The sequence below is a fragment of the Camelus bactrianus genome, chromosome 5 (assembly GCF_048773025.1).
Source record: "Camelus bactrianus isolate YW-2024 breed Bactrian camel chromosome 5, ASM4877302v1, whole genome shotgun sequence".
In the NCBI taxonomy this organism is placed as follows: Eukaryota; Metazoa; Chordata; class Mammalia; order Artiodactyla; family Camelidae; genus Camelus; species Camelus bactrianus.
The window spans coordinates 10,027,751-10,047,395 of NC_133543.1; the positions used below are offsets into that span (position 1 = coordinate 10,027,751).

General features: G+C 41.1%; 1 protein-coding gene across 7 annotated transcripts; it reads left to right on the top strand.

Annotated features, from left to right (window-relative positions):
• Positions 1–1,210: 1,210 nt before the first annotated feature.
• Positions 1,211–18,852, top strand: NIPA2 (NIPA magnesium transporter 2). 7 transcript variants are annotated; one of them, XM_074363400.1, is made up of 8 exons: positions 1,211–1,537; positions 2,262–2,397; positions 4,940–5,060; positions 8,956–9,183; positions 10,563–10,619; positions 12,246–12,336; positions 13,530–13,690; positions 17,298–18,852. In XM_074363400.1, the coding sequence occupies exons 4-8, from the start codon at positions 9,045–9,047 to the stop codon at positions 17,927–17,929; spliced, it is 1,080 nt and encodes a 359-aa protein (XP_074219501.1). In that variant the 5' UTR covers positions 1,211–1,537; positions 2,262–2,397; positions 4,940–5,060; positions 8,956–9,044; the 3' UTR covers positions 17,930–18,852. The 7 variants fall into 7 exon arrangements, with proteins under 7 accessions (XP_074219501.1, XP_074219502.1, XP_074219505.1 ...); XM_074363401.1 differs by having other exon boundaries at positions 1,211–1,510; XM_074363404.1 differs by lacking the exon at positions 4,940–5,060.
• The last annotated feature ends 793 nt before the right edge of the window (positions 18,853–19,645 follow it).

The following is a 19,645-nucleotide window of genomic DNA, read 5'->3' on the forward strand; positions in this document are numbered from 1 at the left end:
TTTAAAGTTGGTGTAATAGTGTTTTTGTATCTAGTCAAAAACTGGTAGAACATCCCCAAAGGATGTTTGCACGTGTAACCAAGGAACTATTGATTTATTAACTGGTCTCACTCCAGATCAAGCTAGTTGCTCTTCCTGGCTTCTTATTAATGAGCCCTCTGTGTGTCCTGTTTTGAGGAAATCATGATGATGGGCTCCCCCCAGGAAATTTCTATGTTCCAGGAGGAGCCAAGGTGGGACAGCCAAGGTGGATTTCCTATGCATCTCATGAAAAATAAATCTCTCTTCCAAGTGTTGGGAGATGGGTTTGTCGACTGAAAAACTACACAACCTGAAAGATGAGAATTATGTTTTATTTGGCGGATTTTCTGAGGACTTCAAGGCCAGGTGACAGCCTCTCAGATAGTTCTAAGGGACTTCTCCAAAGAGGTAAGGGAGGAGCCAGGATTTATAGGGGGTTTTGCAACAAAAACCAGGTAGTCAGAACATCAAAAGATTACTGTTGATTAAAGAAAATCAAAACATCTCAAGTTAATGAATTTAGCACTTTTCTATGTATGGGAAGTGCAAGAATCTGGGCTCATTGAAATCATTCCTTTCATATGCACCTTGGCTATCTGGGACCAATATCTGTTTCTTTCCCATCCTGAGTCCCCTCAGTTCCCATTCACCCTGAGGATGGCGAGGACTTGGCAGCAGCAGCCCGTTTGTCTCCATCCTGAGATCCCCCAGGGCTCACCATCAAGGTGGCTATAGTGGCTTGATGGCTACAACATTCTTTATTTACTAACACGGCAGGCAACCCTTCTCATTCACGGGCTTTTACCAAACCACAAACTTACCCAAGGTTCCCTTAGTTAACATTTGGGAAAGGCCTTACTCCGCCTATCCCCGCACTTGGTCTAGCCTCTCTGCGATCCCGAACCCACCCCTGCGCCCCGCCCCCTGCCCTCTCTCAGGACCGTTTCCCTCTAGGGACAGGGCTTGAACTGCAACCTCACATGCTTGCCGCAGGTGGGAATTCGTGGCACGCGGTACTTGGACTTTCGTCCCCTGGTCAGCAAACTAGCTTGCAAAACATTGCCTCCAACCCTTCTCCCTTATGCCCGCCCCCTGCGCTCCGCCAACCAGGACTTGGTAAAGAAACCGGAACACCACCCGAAAGCGCGTCGGGGGCGGGAACTTTGCCGCCCCGCACTGCGCGTGCGCGCGCCGCCTCTTGCGTCACTCGGCCGCGCCCAGGTTCTCCTCGGTGGCGCCCCTTGGTCCCGGTGGTGGCGGCGGGGACCGGAGGTCGTCCGGGGCGGGTTCCCCTCGGCGCTCCCCCATGGAGGAGGCGGCGCGCACGGCTGCAGCCCCGGATGCTTGCACCTCCCACTGGACGGCGACGAAGGCGCTGGCCACGCGAGCTCAGGAGGGGGTGGCTAGTGCGGCCTGTGTGGGAGTGTGAGCCGAGGTGACCGGGGCCGGAGAGTGGACAGGAAGCCGCGCGGCGGGCCTGCAGACCGGGGTGAGGTCGCCACTTTCTTCCTTTCAGGCAAGCGCCAAGGGGCTACTTGTGGGTGGGTGCCTGCCCATCTTGGGTCGGGAAGGACCCTTCAGGGCTCTGGGGAACGCTGAGCCACGCGTGTTCTGAGATGGAAGAGGTTTTCCTCCTAATCTGCATCGAGAAGTAGCACCATGAATTGGATTGCCAGTAAATCCCACTGAAACCTGGCCTGGCCCTGTGCGGGGCGCGTGGTCATTAAGTTCATTAAAATAGTTTCATTTTGTTGAGAGTTTTAGAAGATTGTTTCAGCTCCTGCGGAGATATTAACTGATAGTTGAACAAGCTTTAGATGTCGCTGTAACGTTTTGAACGTGGCTTGCTTAATTTCCTAACTTTTGTAAAGCCACTGAATCCTCTCTTCCTCTTCATACAACTTTACTAAACTCATTGTAGTTTAGTGTTCATGTCTCTTGAACCTCTACTAGATTTTTCAATTCATTTACTACAGGAATGGTTCTGTGTCTAGAAATTCTCTGTATACCGTGAGCCCACTTAGTGATTTTTTGTTTTTAAATAATAAGAATGAATGTGAGAGAATTGAGATTTTGGTTCATACCAGGAAGCTGTTGAAGCAGTATGTTATGCCCTGTTGAGTAGGTACTGTGTTAATTGATGAGTAAAACGAGTATGCAGGCTCGTAACCAAAAATTTTTAAAAAGTATTCAGTAACTATTCATCCCTTTTGCCCAATTCTGTATTTTTTTCTTTCCAGGCTGGAGCTACTCTGCCAGGGCTTAAAACTTTAAATGAGAATAAAGGGTATTATTAACGAGGAAATGAGAGTGAATAAGTCATCTCAAACCTCTTCCAGCCTTTTTTTCATAAGAGAGACCATATTAAACTTACATGTAAGTTAAAATTTTAATTTATAACTAATGTTTCTTAATAGGCTTGGAGATTTAGGTTCTGTAGTTTTTATTAGTATTGCTTTTAAAAATAGCCAAATGAGAGACTGGAAAAAGTTAAAGCAGTGGAAACTAAGCAGAAGTGAAGACTGAGAAATCTGCGGTTTTAATGATGTGGGCTGTGTATACAGAAGTAGAGTCTGGTGGACACTTAAGTTCCAGTTCAGGCTGTGTAACTTTCTGTGTGGTCCTCTACATGTGATTTAACCTCCGGAAAGTTTGGTTTCTTTATCTGCAAAGTGGAGTAATGATACTTTTTCTCATTATTTTGTGGATTAGAATTAACATATCAATTACCTGGAGCACTGCCTTCATAGGTGTTCGGTAAGTGATAGTTATTACTACTAGGGAGACATGATAATAAGGAACAATCACACTGGTTTTCAGGATATTTCTATTGTATAAAAGTACCCTATGGTATCCCACCTGCCCTTGCTCAGTTAGTGTCAGCCACAGTGGCCTTTCTTTTCCTAGAAAATGGCATACTTGCTCATACCTCAGTACCTTTGCACTTGCTGCTTCTCTGCTTTGTTCTTTTAGTATCTTTCAAGCCTTTGCTCAATGTTACCCTCTCCATGAGGCCTCCTGACCAGCCTGGTTAAAATAGAAGCCTCCTATCCCAACTCCCCAGTGTCTTCAACATGCTTTTCTTTATACCATAGTATTCACTACCTTCCAATGTAATGTCCTTATTTGCTTTGTTTATTGTATTGCCCTACCTCCAACAGAAGGTACATTCCACGAGCGCAGGGTTTTGGTCTGTTGTACTCACTGCTATGTCCCTGTTCCTCGAACATAGTATGTATTCATGTAAATATTTGTTGATTGACTAAATGAGATAAACAGTCATACCCCTTGTCCGCAACGAAGAGGATATGAGTTACGTACATTAGTAATAATACAGGCTAGAAAAGTGTCTAGAGAGAGATTCAGGTTAAAGGCTAGGGAATCCAGAAAAGATTGTCTTACTAGATTCAAGTAGGGCTTCATTGTGGAATTGCTTTTTTGAAGTAGGACCTTAAAGATGAAAGGGATAAAACAGTAGTGTGTTGGCCTAGGGTAGAGTCAGGGTACATGAAGTACAGTATTGGGAAGCAAAGATTTAAAAGATAGATTTGGAACAAGTGGTGAGAGTTCTTTGTTTCTGGGTTAGAAAATTTGGACTTACTTCCATAAAAAGTGAAGAGCCATTCTAAGCAGGAGAATGAGATGGCAGCGATGTGTTTTAGAGAGCATTGTGGCAGCAGCATGTTTTAAAGCTGGATTAGGGTTGGAAGAGACGGGAGGTGCGAGGCCATATTTCAGAGGTAGAATCCATCTGGCACCCTTGCCCTTGATTGCAGTCTGGGTGAAGGGGATGGTGGAGCCTGGGTCAGGACACAAGGAAGAGCAGGTTGGACAGGAAGACAATGACCTACACTGAGAGGCTGGTTGGAGCTGCGCCTGGCCTGTGTTCCAGGTTGGGGCCTAAATGGAGACTTCAGTGGGAAAGGCAAAAGGCTGAGAATGAGGAGACCTGGGTTCTAACCCTAAATCTGCTGCCCCACAGCTGCATAAGTTACTTAACATCTTTGTGCCTACTTTTTTCATCGTGAGGCTCTTATCACTTGTCTTTTTATACTTTTATGAAAATGAAATGTCAAAAGTACTGTGACAAGTTTAAAGCTATAAATGTACTTTAGTTGGTATAATTTTTAAAGTTAGCTAACTTTGTTGATTGATGAAAGTCACTTTGCAAAGCAAATCCTTTTTTTTAAGAGCTGCATTTTTTTTTAGAATTGGACCCAGAACTTTGTGCATGCTAAGCACACCCTCTACCACTGAGCTATACCCTCCCTGCTGCAAAGCAAATCTTAATGTAGGCCTTTCTTACAGATATTAGAATGCTGTCCATGTATTTCTGTTCCTTAAATTATGTGTTCTCCACATTTTAGAAGGAGATGGACCAATTTCATAATTTTGTTTTCTTGGAGATATTTAAACTTCACTTTTGACATACTTAAATTTAGTGGAAGTTAACATTTTAAGTATTCATAAATATTAGTAAAAGCCACTTGTGAAGATTAAGTGTGTGAAAGTTTAGAAGGAACAGGTTGGAAATTTGAGAAGTCTTTAAAAGTAGAAGTGTGTTTACAATTTGAATAGATTATTTTCATAATTCTTGCTTGTTTGTGGGGTCCTTGAGGACAGGGACTTTGCTCATCTTTATGACTCCAATGCCTGCCACATCATAGCTGCTCAGTATATGTTTATGGAACAGATGGCCACATATAAATAACAGTAACAGCCAGACGTGGGTAAGTGGGACCTTCCCCCGAGTCCTTCTGAGAGGTAAGATGGACAGGTTACCACCACCAGCCCGTCATCTTTGGTTTGGGAACTTAGTTGAAGTGAAACTTACCACGTTTTCTTGTTTAGCTGTCTTTAAACCTGACTCTGTCTCATAGCTAATCCTTAAGGAATTAAAAAATAATCTCTGTTTTAGGCTCTCCCGGCTGTGATTGAGCTTCACTTACACAGAGTGGGAGCAGAACATTACCAGGTCCGAAAATAGTGAAGCAACTATTCCTTTCAGGACTTTCACACTGATGTCCTGTTTTCAAACTGTAAGTCAGATGAGATGATTTCATTTACTTAATTTAGTGGCTGGAGACTGCTGTGTAATTTGATGGCACGCAACTGTTGTTACTTGTCATCCTCCCCCCGGCCCCCCATGGTTAGTTCCATGAGTGAACGAACCTCGAAAAGCTTACAAATCAAATTTGCCAGTATAAATGAGTGCCTTCTGTGAGGAAACCACCAAAAAAACCCAAAAGTTGTTGTCTTGAAGAAACTTTAGAGTTTATATTCGAAGATAGAACTGCAATTGGGAATCAAGTTTTCTGAAGCTATCTATAAATAAAGTAAGTGCCAAGGAGAGAAAATGCCGTGGGCTGTAGCTCTTGGAGAAGTCTTTGTAGCACAGCTTGAAGTGTGAGCTGGCCTTGGGCGAAGGGCAGGTTTTAGGTAGTGGGATGGAGAGCGGGAGGGCTGTGGTGTGTCTGGGCAGTGATGACACTTGTCTGAAGGGAGCCTTGATCCTGTGTTGAGAAATGAGGTGGGCAGAGGGGTGCAGCTCTCTAGAGCCACACGCATGATAAGATTGATCCAACAGACCAAAAAAGGCCTTCTCTACTTTTTGTGTTTTTGAAATTTTCCATAATAAATAAATACAAATTTAAAAAGGTAAAAAGGTGTGCAACTTTATGTAAAATGTGGAGAAAATTTAGATACAGGCATAGTAAAGTTAAGAGCAATGAACTCTCAGTGGTCCCAGGATAAAATGAATAAGATTCCATTGTAAAGTGTTATTTTAATCACTTCTTCACCTTGTTGGTAGAGGAGGGATTTCCTCCCTGTGGCACCTGACACGGGGCACACGTGAGCAGTTTATTAGTCACTTTTACGGCTGGGAGGACACCGCACACTTGCGGCAGGGCAGGGACGCGCACTACTCAAAGATAAGCAGGCGCTGTGCCCAGTCCCCGTGATGAGGTGGGTTGTTAGGCTTCGGACCTGGCGTGGGAGCAGAGTCGGGGAGGGCGAGAACTTGTGGTTCGTCATCCCAGTGACCAGATGTCAAGGCCAAACATGATCTTGGGTCTTAACTTTAGACCTTAGACCACGTGTATGTCACTTGTGTTTAGTGAAAGTTAACATAAGTGTAAGTAAATATTAGTAAACTAATAGTTATAAATTTGGTATTTGAAGGTCAGTTTTATATAATTAAAATCGAAAAAAATTTTGGATTTGTGAGGCTGTCATTATACTGGGATTGGAATTACAGGTAAACCTTACTTGTTTCTGGGTATCATCTCTGCAGATAACTAAGTTCCATTTTATTGATTCCAGAATTATCAGACTATAGGTTGGCTTGTTCTGTTCAGACTTTCAAAAGGGAGATTGATGAACTAGGGAATTTTAAGAAATCACTTCCTCAGTAGAACTTGTGTGATAATTAAAACAATGTTCCATGAAGATAATGGTTGAAGGAGAAGGAGGATTTTATGTTTTGTTAAAGTTCGGTGACTCTTGCTCATGAGAAAGATATACCTGCCCAGCGGGCTGCCGTGTTTGGTAGCTAGGTTCTCCCTTTTTCCAACCTTGATTACTCTTATCTTTGCATGGTTGCTTGTATGTGGTACTGTCACTTCCCAGCACACCGAGAGCTTGTTACAGTTCTTCATCTTACAGGCTGTGAAACAGTGGTTGCATGTTAGGCTGCTGATCTGAATGATGCAGTGGTTTTCTGTCTATTAAATGACCACTCAAGAATAGCTAACTTATTTTTTAAGGCCAGTAAATATGATTTTCATTTATCTGTATTCACCCAGTGTTTTAAGGCATATTTTGAAACCGCTAGATAGCTAGGTTCACAGGGTGAAAAAGGTGGCTTGTGTGCAGGAAGCCAGGAGCTGGCACTCTGCTGAGGGTGACTGCGTCGTGAACACGGATAAACCAGTTGTTTAGGGTGTGGTGGGAACACTGTGAGCATACTTTTTTTTTTTTTTTTTTTTTTGGTTACAATCTTTTTGTGTGTGTGTGTGGTAGAGCAGTCTAATTATAGATTTGAAACTTATCTTTCATTTTTGTCGTTTCTATCTATCGATATGTAGAAGTGAAGGAGTTGATTCAGACTAAGTCACCAGATTTGAAAAACTAGACATACTTGCAGAGAGAGAGCTTCATTCTTTTGTGTTGAAGTACCTTCTCAAATCTTTATCAATTATAGTAAAGCACCATTGTAAAAAATGTTTTGTCACACCTGGAAGTTTAATATCAAAATTTCTTTTTTTTCCCTTTTGAGGTATAATTGACAGCACTGTGTTAGTTCCCACTGCACAATATAGTGATTTGACATTACTGTGTTACAAAATGATCACCATAAGCCTAGTTACCATCTGTCACCATACAAAGATACTACATTGTTACCTTCACCTGTTTCTCTCAGCCTCCACCCCAATCTGTTCCTTGTCTGTTTCCCCACGAAGACTAAAAGCTATCACCATTTCATCCAGAGAGCTTAGCATAATGCTTAGCTCCCATAACATGTGTTCAGTGAAAACTGAGTGGATGGATAAGGTACTTGAGGAGCTAGGTTTATAGGAAGTTACATTGCCTTTGTTAAAGGCCAGAGTCCCTTAACCTGAAGAACGGAAAAACTTGGCTAGTCAGTGAGGGTTAATGACTAAGGATCCTGACTGAATTGCATTTTAGTTCTGGGACTCAATTGTTAAATTGTAGGACAAAAAAAATCTCAAGACATACCAGAAGGTTGGACTGGCAGTTAGTTATAACCAGTCATAGTTATAACCATCATTACTTGTAGCTGAGTAATGTTTTTTCCTCTGCTTTAGTTTGTCTGTCAGCAGGGTTCTGAGTTGACTGGGAAAAAAATTGCGGTCTTTGGTAAGCCTCTGCATCCTGTCTGGTCTTATGGCTTGAGTCCTCTAGGGTCCATGGCACTCATGTTCTCTAAAGCCCGCCAGTACCACATACAAACCCTGGCAACTTCTGTCTGCTGGAGTTATTATCCTCTGCTAACAAAGTAATGTGAACCCTGCCTTCTCCTCACACACCCGCAAATAGGTTAAATAAGAAATAAATTACCATATGTTTCTATCTATATAGATTTCTAAAAAGAGAATATATGGGTGAGAAAATTTTTTGATTCTCTGTGTAGAATATCGAAAAGGGCACATCTGTGAACTTGGTAAATATATTTATAAAGTAGATTTGTATATTTTTATGCTTGATTTTCATTCATTTTTTTTCTTATCAGCAAAATTTTGTTACTATGGACTGTCCAGCAAAGACTGGAAATGTTTTTAAAATATGAAACCAGAGTTTATAAAATCAATTTAAATATGGGTTTTAAATTTTTTCCAGTTCTGCTGAGTTATAACTGACATGTTAACATTGTATTAGTTTAAGATGTGCCACATAATGTATATATCACAAAATGATCACCACAGTAGGTTTAGTTGCCATCCATCACCACACAGTTACACTTTTTTCATTCCTTACGATGAGAACTTTTAAGACCTACTCTCTTAGCCGCTTTCAGATACAGTGCAGTATTGTACTGTGTCAGTGTGCTGTGCATTACATCCCCAGGGCTTACTCGTCTTGTAACTGGGAGTCTGTACCTTTTGACCCCCTTCACTCGTTTGGCCTGCTCTCTACCCTTGCCTCTGGGGGTTTTCCATGAGTTCCATGAGTTCCGTGTTTCCATGAGTTCGGTTTTTAAGAATGGTTTCATTTCATGATCCCATCTTTCACCGTAGGTGGAAGAAGTAGAATTAGATTAGTGCTAAATGTAAATGGTAAATATATATATTTTATTAATAGTAGTAAAATTCTTTTATGAGAAGAGAAATGGAGTGAAATTTTGAATTGCATGTGATTGTGACTGAGTCGTGATCATCCTGTGAAAATCTCATCTTGTTTTGCATCGTTCAGGTTTGAAGACTGCATCATCCTGCCTCCAGCACCAGCAGTTTCTCTGTTCTTGATCAATGTGATTCACAGTAACTTAAGTAGCAAACGAAATGAGCCAGGGGCGTGGAAAGTATGACTTTTATATTGGTCTGGGATTGGCTATGAGCTCCAGCATTTTCATTGGAGGGAGTTTCATTTTGAAAAAAAAAGGCCTTCTGCGACTCGCCAGAAAAGGCTCCATGAGGGCAGGTAGGTTGTGGCCTGTGTGACTCTGAAGTGGTATCAGTGAACATACTTAGGTTGCTGGACTGTAGGGGACCACATCTTCCTTCCTAGTGACTATATTCAGAACTTTGAACTGTGCAAGAGTTGTAAGTGCTTATAGAAAACCAAACATTATTTTTGCAATGAGAAAAATAAAAAGTAAGATGTTGAAATAAGTGAAGTACTCACTCTTGCCGTTATTGTCAAAGTGGAAATAGAGACCAGTGCCCATCCAGCCTTTTCTTTACATTTTGATGTATCTGCCGAGGAGGAAATGAGGATATCTGGATAGAATCAGAATCTTATTGAAGGCTAGGATCTGTTGTCTGTGATAGTAGAAGTTTGACTTTTACCTTAGTTATTTTTCCTGATGATCACAAGTTAGCAGGAAGGAAAGAGAGGGCCTTCTTACATTGAAGTGTAATCAGCTGAGTGATTCCCAGAAACTGCTGACAAGTCACAAGACCTGACGTGATTAAACCCCCTCTGACTTCGTCTGGGGCGTCACGACAGCTGCCAGCATCCTGCTGCATACTAGTCGTGTTCCGTCATTCAGTCTCTGCTTCAGTTCCAGGCCCAGTTCTGACCTCATAGGGAAACCTGCTTTGGCAGTAAAAAAAAATAACTACCTTTCTCTTTCCTGTGCCATCTGTATGGCCAAACCTAATCAAGCTGTCTGCAAACAATAGCCTCTACTAGATTTTAGTGAAGAAGGGAGAAAGCGTTGGCATACACTGCTTGAACACGCGTTTTCCTCATTCCTAAGGCAGGTATTCATTGTCCATGGTGGAGGTGCATGTCAAAGGGTTCATTCCCGTTGGCTTTTTCTTTTGAACAAAGGCTTAAGTGCAGATTGCTTCTGATTTTATTAATTTGGTCTGGAGGATAGTCGAGTAAACAGGCAGGTTAAGTATCCTGGAAGCCCCAGACTGTGAGCGGTGCTTCATCTTTTTATGTCTGGTCAGTATAGGACCCCTTTCTCCCTGGGCACTGTCTCATAAGTGGGGCTAACCCACACCTAAATGGCTTATCCACTTTCTGACTAATTCATTTGAAGTTGGGCTACTTCTTGTGGTTCATTCTCTTTATTTATTGAAACTGAGTTCAGAAAAGAATGAAGTATGAACTGAATGTGAGTTTTGATTTAATTCCTTCACTCACCTTCTCATTATCCTCACGTCCCCTTTTCTAAGATAATCATAAAAATATTATCTAAGACATCCCCTGTGTAATCATGATGAAAACTATTCAGAGTAGGAATAATCAGCAAATGAGACTTTAAAATCTGTCATTACTGGTAGTTGTCATGAAGTTACAAGGGTCTGATAATCTTCCAAAGAAGTGAAATATATTTTCATTCACAGGTCAAGGTGGCCATGCATATCTTAAAGAATGGTTGTGGTGGGCTGGACTGCTATCAAGTATGTATAGAAAACATTCCAAGAAGATACTATTGCTGTTCATTGAAATTTTTACATGCACTATTATAGCCTCATATTACCAGCAAATTTTAAAACTTCAAATAAATCCTGTTTTTTTAAATGAACAAAACTCAAAATATGTAAAGGTAAAACCTATAAAAGTCATTTAGCAGTTAAAAAGCTTATTTAATTTGAATGAGAAGACTTTCTTTTTCCTATCTGATTGAAATATGTCTCTGTGTGTGTGTGTGTGTGTGTGTGTGTGTGTGTGTGTATGCGCACGCATTTGAAAAGGTTCTGCTCAGTTTAAGGTGATTTTGGGGGTGTGGATAGCTCAGTAGAGCATGTGCTTGGGATGCACGAGGTCCTGGGTTCAGTCCCCAGTACCTCCTCTAAAAATAAATAAATAAAATAAATGACGTCCTTCTCCCCCAAATAAATGTAAATTTAAAGAAATCCTTAAAAACAAAAAGGCGATTTTGAAAATGAAAGATACAGAAAACATCCTGTTTTTAATTCCTGCCTCTCCATTGATTTTCATTCCAAATTGGAAAGGAGATATGCATTTGATAAGACTTCCCATGCTTATTTCGATAATAACCTGTAAAAAGGTACATAGAAAAAGTGATCCTTAAGACACCGAGCCTTCAAAATATTCAGGATTAAGTTATGCGATTTTTTTTCTAAGTTGAAGAGCAGTTGAAATAACGAAGAGATTGATTTGACTATTCATTCAGCAAATATTTCTTGATCGTTTCTCCTACACCAGGAGTTGTAGGTGCCAGAGGTATACTAGTCAAATAAACAGAAAGATCCTTACCCAGATGAGACTTTACCTTGTACATGGATGACAGTAAACAAGATAAGTTCAAAGGTGTTTGTTAGTGATAAATGCCAACGTTTGCTAGGAGTAAAGTAGAGTAGGGATGTGATAAAATGAAGGATAGAGAGGTTTAGATTTCAGTTGAGGGGGGCCAGGGCAAGCCTCACCAAAAAGATAATATTTGAGTAAGATATACAAAGGAAGTGAGGGGGCTGGCCACGTGGCTGTTTGGGAGAACACGTGAAGCAGGAGGAAACAGCAGCTGGCCTATTAGGGGGTGGTAGGCAGTGTCCAGGATAGCCCACCCAGGTTCTCACCCCCGGTATTCACACTTCTGAGTGAGTCTCTCTCACACTGAATTAGCGCTGGCCTGGTGTGATCGAAGAGTACGGTGATGGCGTGTGACTTCCGAGCCCAGGTCGTCAGAGACATTAACGTTGTGCCTTGACTGCTTGGAGTGGTCCCTCTGAAGCCAGTTACTGTGCTGGAGGACAGTCAGGCAGCCTGTTTTTTGTGTTTGTGGTCGTAGGATATAAATATCTATTAAATTTTAAATTAATAAACCCATATATAAGCATAAATTTGATCTTTTCAATTAAAATTATAGACTTGTATTTCTGATTGGTTTCGACTCTAATGTTGATAACTTACAGGACAACCCTGATGAATGGATGGGAGAAAATACGGAGACAGTAATTTCGATTCAAATAGTACATAAAAATATGTAAATAAATGCAGGCATTTCCATTTTGAGTGGATGTATTCCTGTATCTGAGAATTTTCTTTTGTTCTCTGTCTCCAAGTGGGAGCTGGCGAGGTGGCCAACTTTGCTGCGTATGCTTTTGCACCAGCCACCCTAGTGACTCCGTTAGGAGCACTCAGTGTCCTAGTAAGGTAAGGCCCCTACCCTCCACACGCAGAAACAGCAGTTGGTGTTTCAGTCGGTGAAGTTTACAGTACCATCTGATTACATATGTTCAGCATAATTTACATTTAAACAACCTTGAGAACTTTTTTTTTATGCTGTGTAATAATTTGCTTTTGAAAAGTTACCCTCTGTGCACAGGTAAGCTGTCAGTTTATGGGAGAAAGTGCTTTTATGCTTTGTCTTGCTTATATTCAGAGCCAGCACTGGTTCTCCTTTAATTTCAATTTTTCAAAATTCCAAGTTGCATGTGTTAAGCAGTGTTGATCATTTGCCACATGCATACTTTGGTTGGTGGTGGTTGGTGATGAATAGACATCTGTACCTTCTACAGAAAACCATGGGTTGAGGCAAGGCTGCAGACTGGCCTGGGTACTTGTTGGGAAGGATGAGTCCAAGACTTCTGTTTCTGTTGTTTTAATCATTAGCCCAAACAGCTAAGCCCATATTGAAGTCTGGATTTTGGCTGCTATTCCTAAAGTTGGCTCATTGATACGTGTTTTTTTTTCAAGATAGTATATACAGAAATCAATATTATATGCAGATTATGTTATTTTTAAGATACTATATAGTATACAAAATGTATAAAGATGTAAGATGCCATATATTATGGAAAATATATAAAGATATATTATGGAACATGTCATTTTATCCTAAATTTTCTCTATGTAATGCCATTATTATATTCATAGATTTGTACTTTTTAGAAAGAATTTGATAAAACTAGCGATACAGTATTGAAATTTGAAAATTTAATTAATAGGCAGATTACATAGAATTAAATGAAAATGTACAAAGGATGCATCAACCAGTAGGGATAAATTAAAGTTGAGCAAATTTTAATTATTGATTTGGATGTAGAGTTTTAATTAGAATATAAATTTATATCATAGCTCTGTTTATTACAAATTTCACCTTGATGTCCTACAGTGGGAAGATGGTAACTATACTGATTTAGTGTATGATGAAGCAGGTGGTTCCCCAGAAACTTGCATTTTATAATTGAATGTGCACTTTCTTCACCTTGGCTGGAAGCCAGAATCTTCATAAGCTCACTGTTTTAGTTGGAGTTCAGTAATTTAAATTCTGAGTTGTACTGATACTTAAAAATGAGAAAAGTAGCTAATTATTTTAATGTTCTCCACTTTTCCCCCCATTTTAGTGCCATTCTCTCTTCATACTTTCTAAATGAAAGGCTTAATCTTCATGGAAAAATTGGGTGTTTGCTAAGTATCCTGGGATCTACAGTTATGGTTATTCATGCTCCAAAAGAAGAGGAGATTGAGACTTTAAATGAAATGTCTCACAAGCTAGGGGATCCAGGTAAGACAAAAGAAGAGTTTTATTTGTCTTACTGCATTCTACTTTTCAACTTAGCTTTTATTGCAATCAAAATTTTACGTGCATGTGAAGAGGCCAGTTGTTCTACGAGGCTTATTAGGAAAATTGTGGTCCTTTTCCTCCCCTACCCGCCCCCTAAGCCCTTGTTTCTTTTGTTCTTTAACTTGGTGTCTCTAAATAACATGCTTATATTCTTGCCACTTGCTTGCCTTTGGGCATTATTGTGTCTGTTACCAATTGCATATCTCTTTAGTTCTGTTTAAATGACTTATTTTATTTATCATCACTACTCAACTTTTATTCTCAGCATGGACATATAATGCGTATGATCACTTTTCCTTTCTTGTTTGACCTGTGATTTTCCTGAACTAATACTGATTTTGTTTGCTTAGTTTTCTTTGAATTTCTGTCCATCCTGAAACTCTTCCCCAGTGGCCTAATTCTGCTCTTCTCAGTAATTTCAGACGCATTCGGTATTCTCGCCTTGTCACCTCTGCATGGCACTCTCTCCCACAGCCTTGTTTGGCCTCAGTTTTGACAGATGTCTTGAGGCCACCAGCACAGCTGACATCGTGGGTTTTCCCTCATCAGTGTCCTGGGGGACCCTTCACACTTGTGTTCCTTCTTGGATCCTGTTTCCTGAGTCCTGGGTTTGCACCTTCGTTTTGGTGGAGCTGCTCTGGTAGGAGACAGGAGAGGTGCAGGAAGAGATCAGACTTTGCGACCTTACATGGATCAAAATGTCTTTAGTTTACCATGGTGACCTCATTACCTCGTCACTTCCAGTGGTGCTGCTGAGAAAACACACACAGTTGATTCTTTTTTTCTTTTTCCCTTGATTCTTTATCTTTTATATGAGACTGATCTTTTGTCTTTGGAAACCTGTAGGATGTCCTTTCTGCCCTCATGGTCTGCCATTTCCCAGTGATGTGCCTAGATGTGGTCCGTTTTTACCCATTGTGTTAGGTGCGTGATGTATCTTTTTAATTGGAGAATCATGCCTTACTCTGGGGAGTTGAATTACTCCTTTTATAGTCTTTTCTCTGCTTTCTATTTGTGAAATTCTTCATGTTCTTCCTGCTGATTGGACCTCCTAAACTAGGCCATCAATTTTCTTCCATAGTTTTTTATCACGTATTTCTCATATTTTTACCATTTTGGCTTTTTACTCTGTCTTCTGGGAGATTTCCTCAGCCCTTCTTTTGAGTTTTTTGTTCTGCTGTTGTATTTTTAATTTCCAAGAGCTTGCTTTTCTTCTTTGATTTTTTTTTAATTGTGGCAATAACCCCACATGACATAAGTCACACTCTGACCAGCTTCCAGACGTACAGCGCAGCCCCGGCAGCCACGCACGCGTGGTGGGGTGCGGCCGCTCCCCGCCGTCCTAGGTGCTTTGGTGTCTTTGTATGCAGACTTCAGTATCAGGACTGTTCGTGGGCCTGTTACTGGGATCTGTTTTTCCTTTGGTTTTCAGTCATGTAGTTTTGTCTTTGGATGTTTTAGATTGAATGCTGGACGTAGTATATTAAAAAGTGTGAAGACTCTAAAGTGATGTTTTCTTCCTTCAGACAGAACTTAAATTTCTTGAGGTGGGCAGATAAGAGCACAGCAGGTCGCCTGCAGCCTGAAGTATTGTTTCAAGCTTTACTGGGGCTGGTTCTTTCCATTCTGCCTTTATCCTTGGCCGTAGCCCTCTGGTTCTCAGTGGTTAGGCTGGGATGTTCACTTGGATTCTCCACCTTGGTGAGCTGTGGATGCCAGTGTCTGTCTCGGCACCCGAGACTTCAGGCCTCTCTGCTCAGCCCTTTGGCCTTGCCAGGCTGTCCGCTTGGCTCCTCTGACCTCGGTGTGTGTAGCTCTGTGCCCACAGGCTCCCTAAGGGGAATTGCTCACGGAAATGTGTGCTCACTTCTCTTCAGTTTCCTCCTTCCTGGAATCTTGGCCCTTGTGTCCCAACTTAAGGTTAGGCAGCCCAAAATTCCACCTTTTCTTTTAACCTTATCTACTGAAACTCCCACAGGCCCCAGGTTACCACTGTCTGCTGGCCTTTGCGCCACCCTCACTCCTGCTCTCGACTCTGCTGCTGCCCTGAGTGGACTTCCTTTCCCCCCAGATTGTGGCCCCTCCAGTTCTGACTGCTTTGATTGCTCTCATATTTCATCATTGTCTCTCCGAGGATATTAATGGTAGTTTTAATTGTTTTCTTTTGGGGGGCTGGGGGTGGTAATTTACCTATTTTAAAGTTTCCCTCTGTTTATATGGAGCCAACAAAGGCTTTGTTTTTCTGGTTGTTTTGGCCTCTCCTGGTGATCCTTGACTGCCTTCTGAGTTGGGCTGGCCAGATCCCCAGCAAAGTGTGGCTGCCAGCATCCGATGATTCAAGTGGGGAGGAGGTTACCATCTTAGACACATGCATTACTCCAGCCCCCATTCTGGCGAAGCAGCACACACTCAGCTGGCCTAGGGTCGTCCTGCTCACGGTGGCCTGAGGAGCAGTCACTCAGGTGTTCAGAACCAGGCAGGGACCTGGGGTCTCATTGCTTCCTGAATGGACTTGCAGCCAGGCCTCCTGTTTTCAGTCTCCCCGTCACCCCACTTCCAGAGGTAGTTTGCATCTTTAGAGCATGCTTTGTTGCAAACTGAGTCACTGTCTGATCTTCAGTCACTGCTGATACTGGCTGCAGCTTTCTTAGATCTGCTCGTATCAGTTATTTCATAATGTTGCTGTCACCTATTCTTGTTTTTGTGTTTGCTTCCTTAAAAATCCTATTAACTGTTCGTTTTAATAGCAGAATTTGAGAAGTGGAAAGATTGACTGCTGTGTCTCAGTTTCCTTGTCTTAAAATGGAGATGACAGTGTCTGTGTTACAGGGTAATTGTGAGGATTTAATGAGTTACTCAGTGCAACTTGCTGAGAAGAGCGCCTAGCCCGCGGTGCTGCCCCATCGGAAGCTCTTACCATGCCGAGTTCAGGTCTCTGTATCCAGCCGGAACCCTGCCAGTGATTTCCAAGTTCTTGTATTGATTTGTTCTTTACCCTAGTGGTCGTCCCCAAAGATTTTAAACATTTACTCCTTTTTAGACAAATGTTCTTTAGCATCTGTAAACTGTTGAGCATCTCAGGGTCATCTCATGACTTCTCTTCACTGTTTTTTTTTTTTATTGTTCTGATTGCATCTGTCCTTAGAGTTAGAGCACCAGTGGGTGGGGAGTAGCACGGTGTTCTGGAATAGACAGCGGTCGGGCAGCCTTATTCCATTTTCTTTGATATACGTTTGACCCTTTAACAACATGGGGTAGGGACGCCCGAGAAAACCCACTTTCTAGTCCGTCCTCCATACCTGAGGTTTCGTGTCCGCAGGTTCAGCCCCCTGGATTGTGTACTGCTGTCAGGTTCGTGTTAAGCTTCCATCGTGTGCATCTGGCTAAATATTCACGCGTGTACTGCCCCAGCAGAAGCAGGCTGAGTTTTGTTTTAGGGCCACACCTTTTCTCCTTCCTCTTGAGTTAATATCTTGTTTTGGATTCTCAGTTTTCTTTCAGTCCGTAAAACATTTGACTGAATAGAATTTTTCCTTGCCTCCTGCAGGTTTTGTGGCCTTTGCAACACTTGTGATCATTGTGTCCTTGATACTAATCTTTGTGGTGGGACCTCGCCATGGACAGACAAACATTCTTGTGTACATCACAATCTGCTCTGTAATCGGAGCATTTTCAGTCTCCTGTGTTAAGGGCCTGGGCATTGCTATCAAAGAGCTGTTTGCTGGAAAGCCTGTGCTGCGACACCCCCTGGCCTGGATTCTGCTGCTGAGCCTTATAGTCTGTGTGAGCACACAGATTAATTACCTGAACAGGGCCCTGGACATATTCAACACTTCCATCGTGACTCCAATATACTACGTATTCTTTACGACGTCAGTTTTAACTTGTTCAGCTATCCTTTTCAAGGAGTGGCAAGATATGCCTGTTGATGATGTCATTGGTACTCTGAGTGGCTTCTTTACAATCATTGTGGGAATATTTCTGTTGCATGCCTTTAAAGACGTCAGCTTTAGTCTAGCAAGTCTGCCTGTGTCTTTTCGGAAAGATGACAAAGCGATGAATGGCAGTCTCACTAACATGTATGAAGTTCTTAATAATGAGGAGAGCTTAACCTGTGGAATCGAACAACACACTGGTGAAAACATCTCCCGAAGAAATGGAAGTCTGACAGCTTTTTAGTAAGAAAGATGTAATTAAAAGGTTAATCTGTAACCGTGTTATAAAGTGGATTTGAATATCAGAATGTGTCTGAAAAAGCATTGTTCTCAAATAATGTTCTCTAGAGACAATCTTTTTTAAGGTTTCACTAAATTGGACCAAGAAATTACTTTTCTTATATTTAAATGATGGTAGCTCACTAAAATGACCTCAGTACATGGCCAATTTCTATTAACATTGTGTTATTGTAGAGGTATTTTAAATTTTCCTTCACCAAAATCTAAATGCACTAATGACAGTTTTAAGTCTATAAAAATGCTTTATTTTTTCATTGGTGATGAAAGTCTGAAATGTACATTTGTCATCCCCACTCCATCAATCTCTTTAACCATTTTAAAGCTTTTTGATTTAAAAAAGAACAAAATTAACTCAATACATTATCCTGTAGTTTACTTTACCTTTAAAAATGGCACCTGTTTGATGATTTTAATTTTGAAATGTTAATTTAAGAGACTCCTAAGTTATTAAATGAAGGAAATTCATTAATAAAACAAACAAGGTAGGAGATCACCCGATGGAAATATTTCTCAGGCTGTCACTCGACATCGTGCACATTTGATGGTCTTGCTTGACGGCACCTTGTTAAACCTGTTTTTTTCTGTTGGGCTGCAGCCTGGCTGGTTTTGTTTTTTTTTTTTTCTTTCAGTTACTCTAATTCCTTGATACCTGGAACCGTGATTACCATGTTACATCAGCTCTTGTACTTTTCAGTATATTTTCATAATGAGTTATATTGTCATTTAGCTCTTCTAACAACTCTGGGAGATAAAGTCAGAAGACTAGGGTAATTTCTTAAATCTAGCTCATGTTATAATAAAAACAAATTGAAACAAAGTTCTTTTCTAAGTCTGAATGCTTAGAATAAACAGTGTTTATAAAATACAGTCTTTTTGTATCACATATTTTACTTTGCTTAAGAGTTTGTTCGGACCACTATATATTTCAGTTTTTTAAAAACATCCATGGGAAAAAAATGTTTACAGAAAATTTCAAATATATGCAAAAAAAGGTAGACTAGTATAATGAACTCCATCCAGCTTCAAAACCTATCATCACAGATGGGATTAATTGGCCTTAAAAAATATTGACAGCTAATTCCCACTGGGGTAGGAAGAACTTGTTTCCATTCTGCTGCCCCTGCCCAGGGTCCCCCAGCTCAGCCCATCATGTAACCAGCCGGCACTGAGCCTCACTGTCCACGGCTTTGTCAGGGCAGAGGTGACATCCAGGTTTCACGAAGTAAATTCCATTTTCCCGACATTTTATTACTGACCCTCTAAGGAGCCTTTGTAGACTTTAACTGCCTCTCCATGTAATTTTACCACCACAGATACACTCTGTTTATGTACTGTATGTATACCTGTGTTTTGTATACAACAGAGAACCAATTTTCACCCCTTTGGGTGTGATACTGCCCTCGTTGAGAATGCAGAGGTTATTAATAATAAATTCTTTAACATCGTACAGCACTTGAAATTTTTATTTGGTTTATAATTAAGTCTTATAAAACTCAGTGATGTGAATTACTTAAATTCAGTCATTATACTTAATGTTTCATCATATTCTATATGTTCCATTATAGGGAGAGCACAGATACTGTCAGTCAATCTGTAGCAGAAGACTGGCCCCGGGGTTATGATTTCCCATTACCAAAAGCAACATCTTTCGGTAACTTTA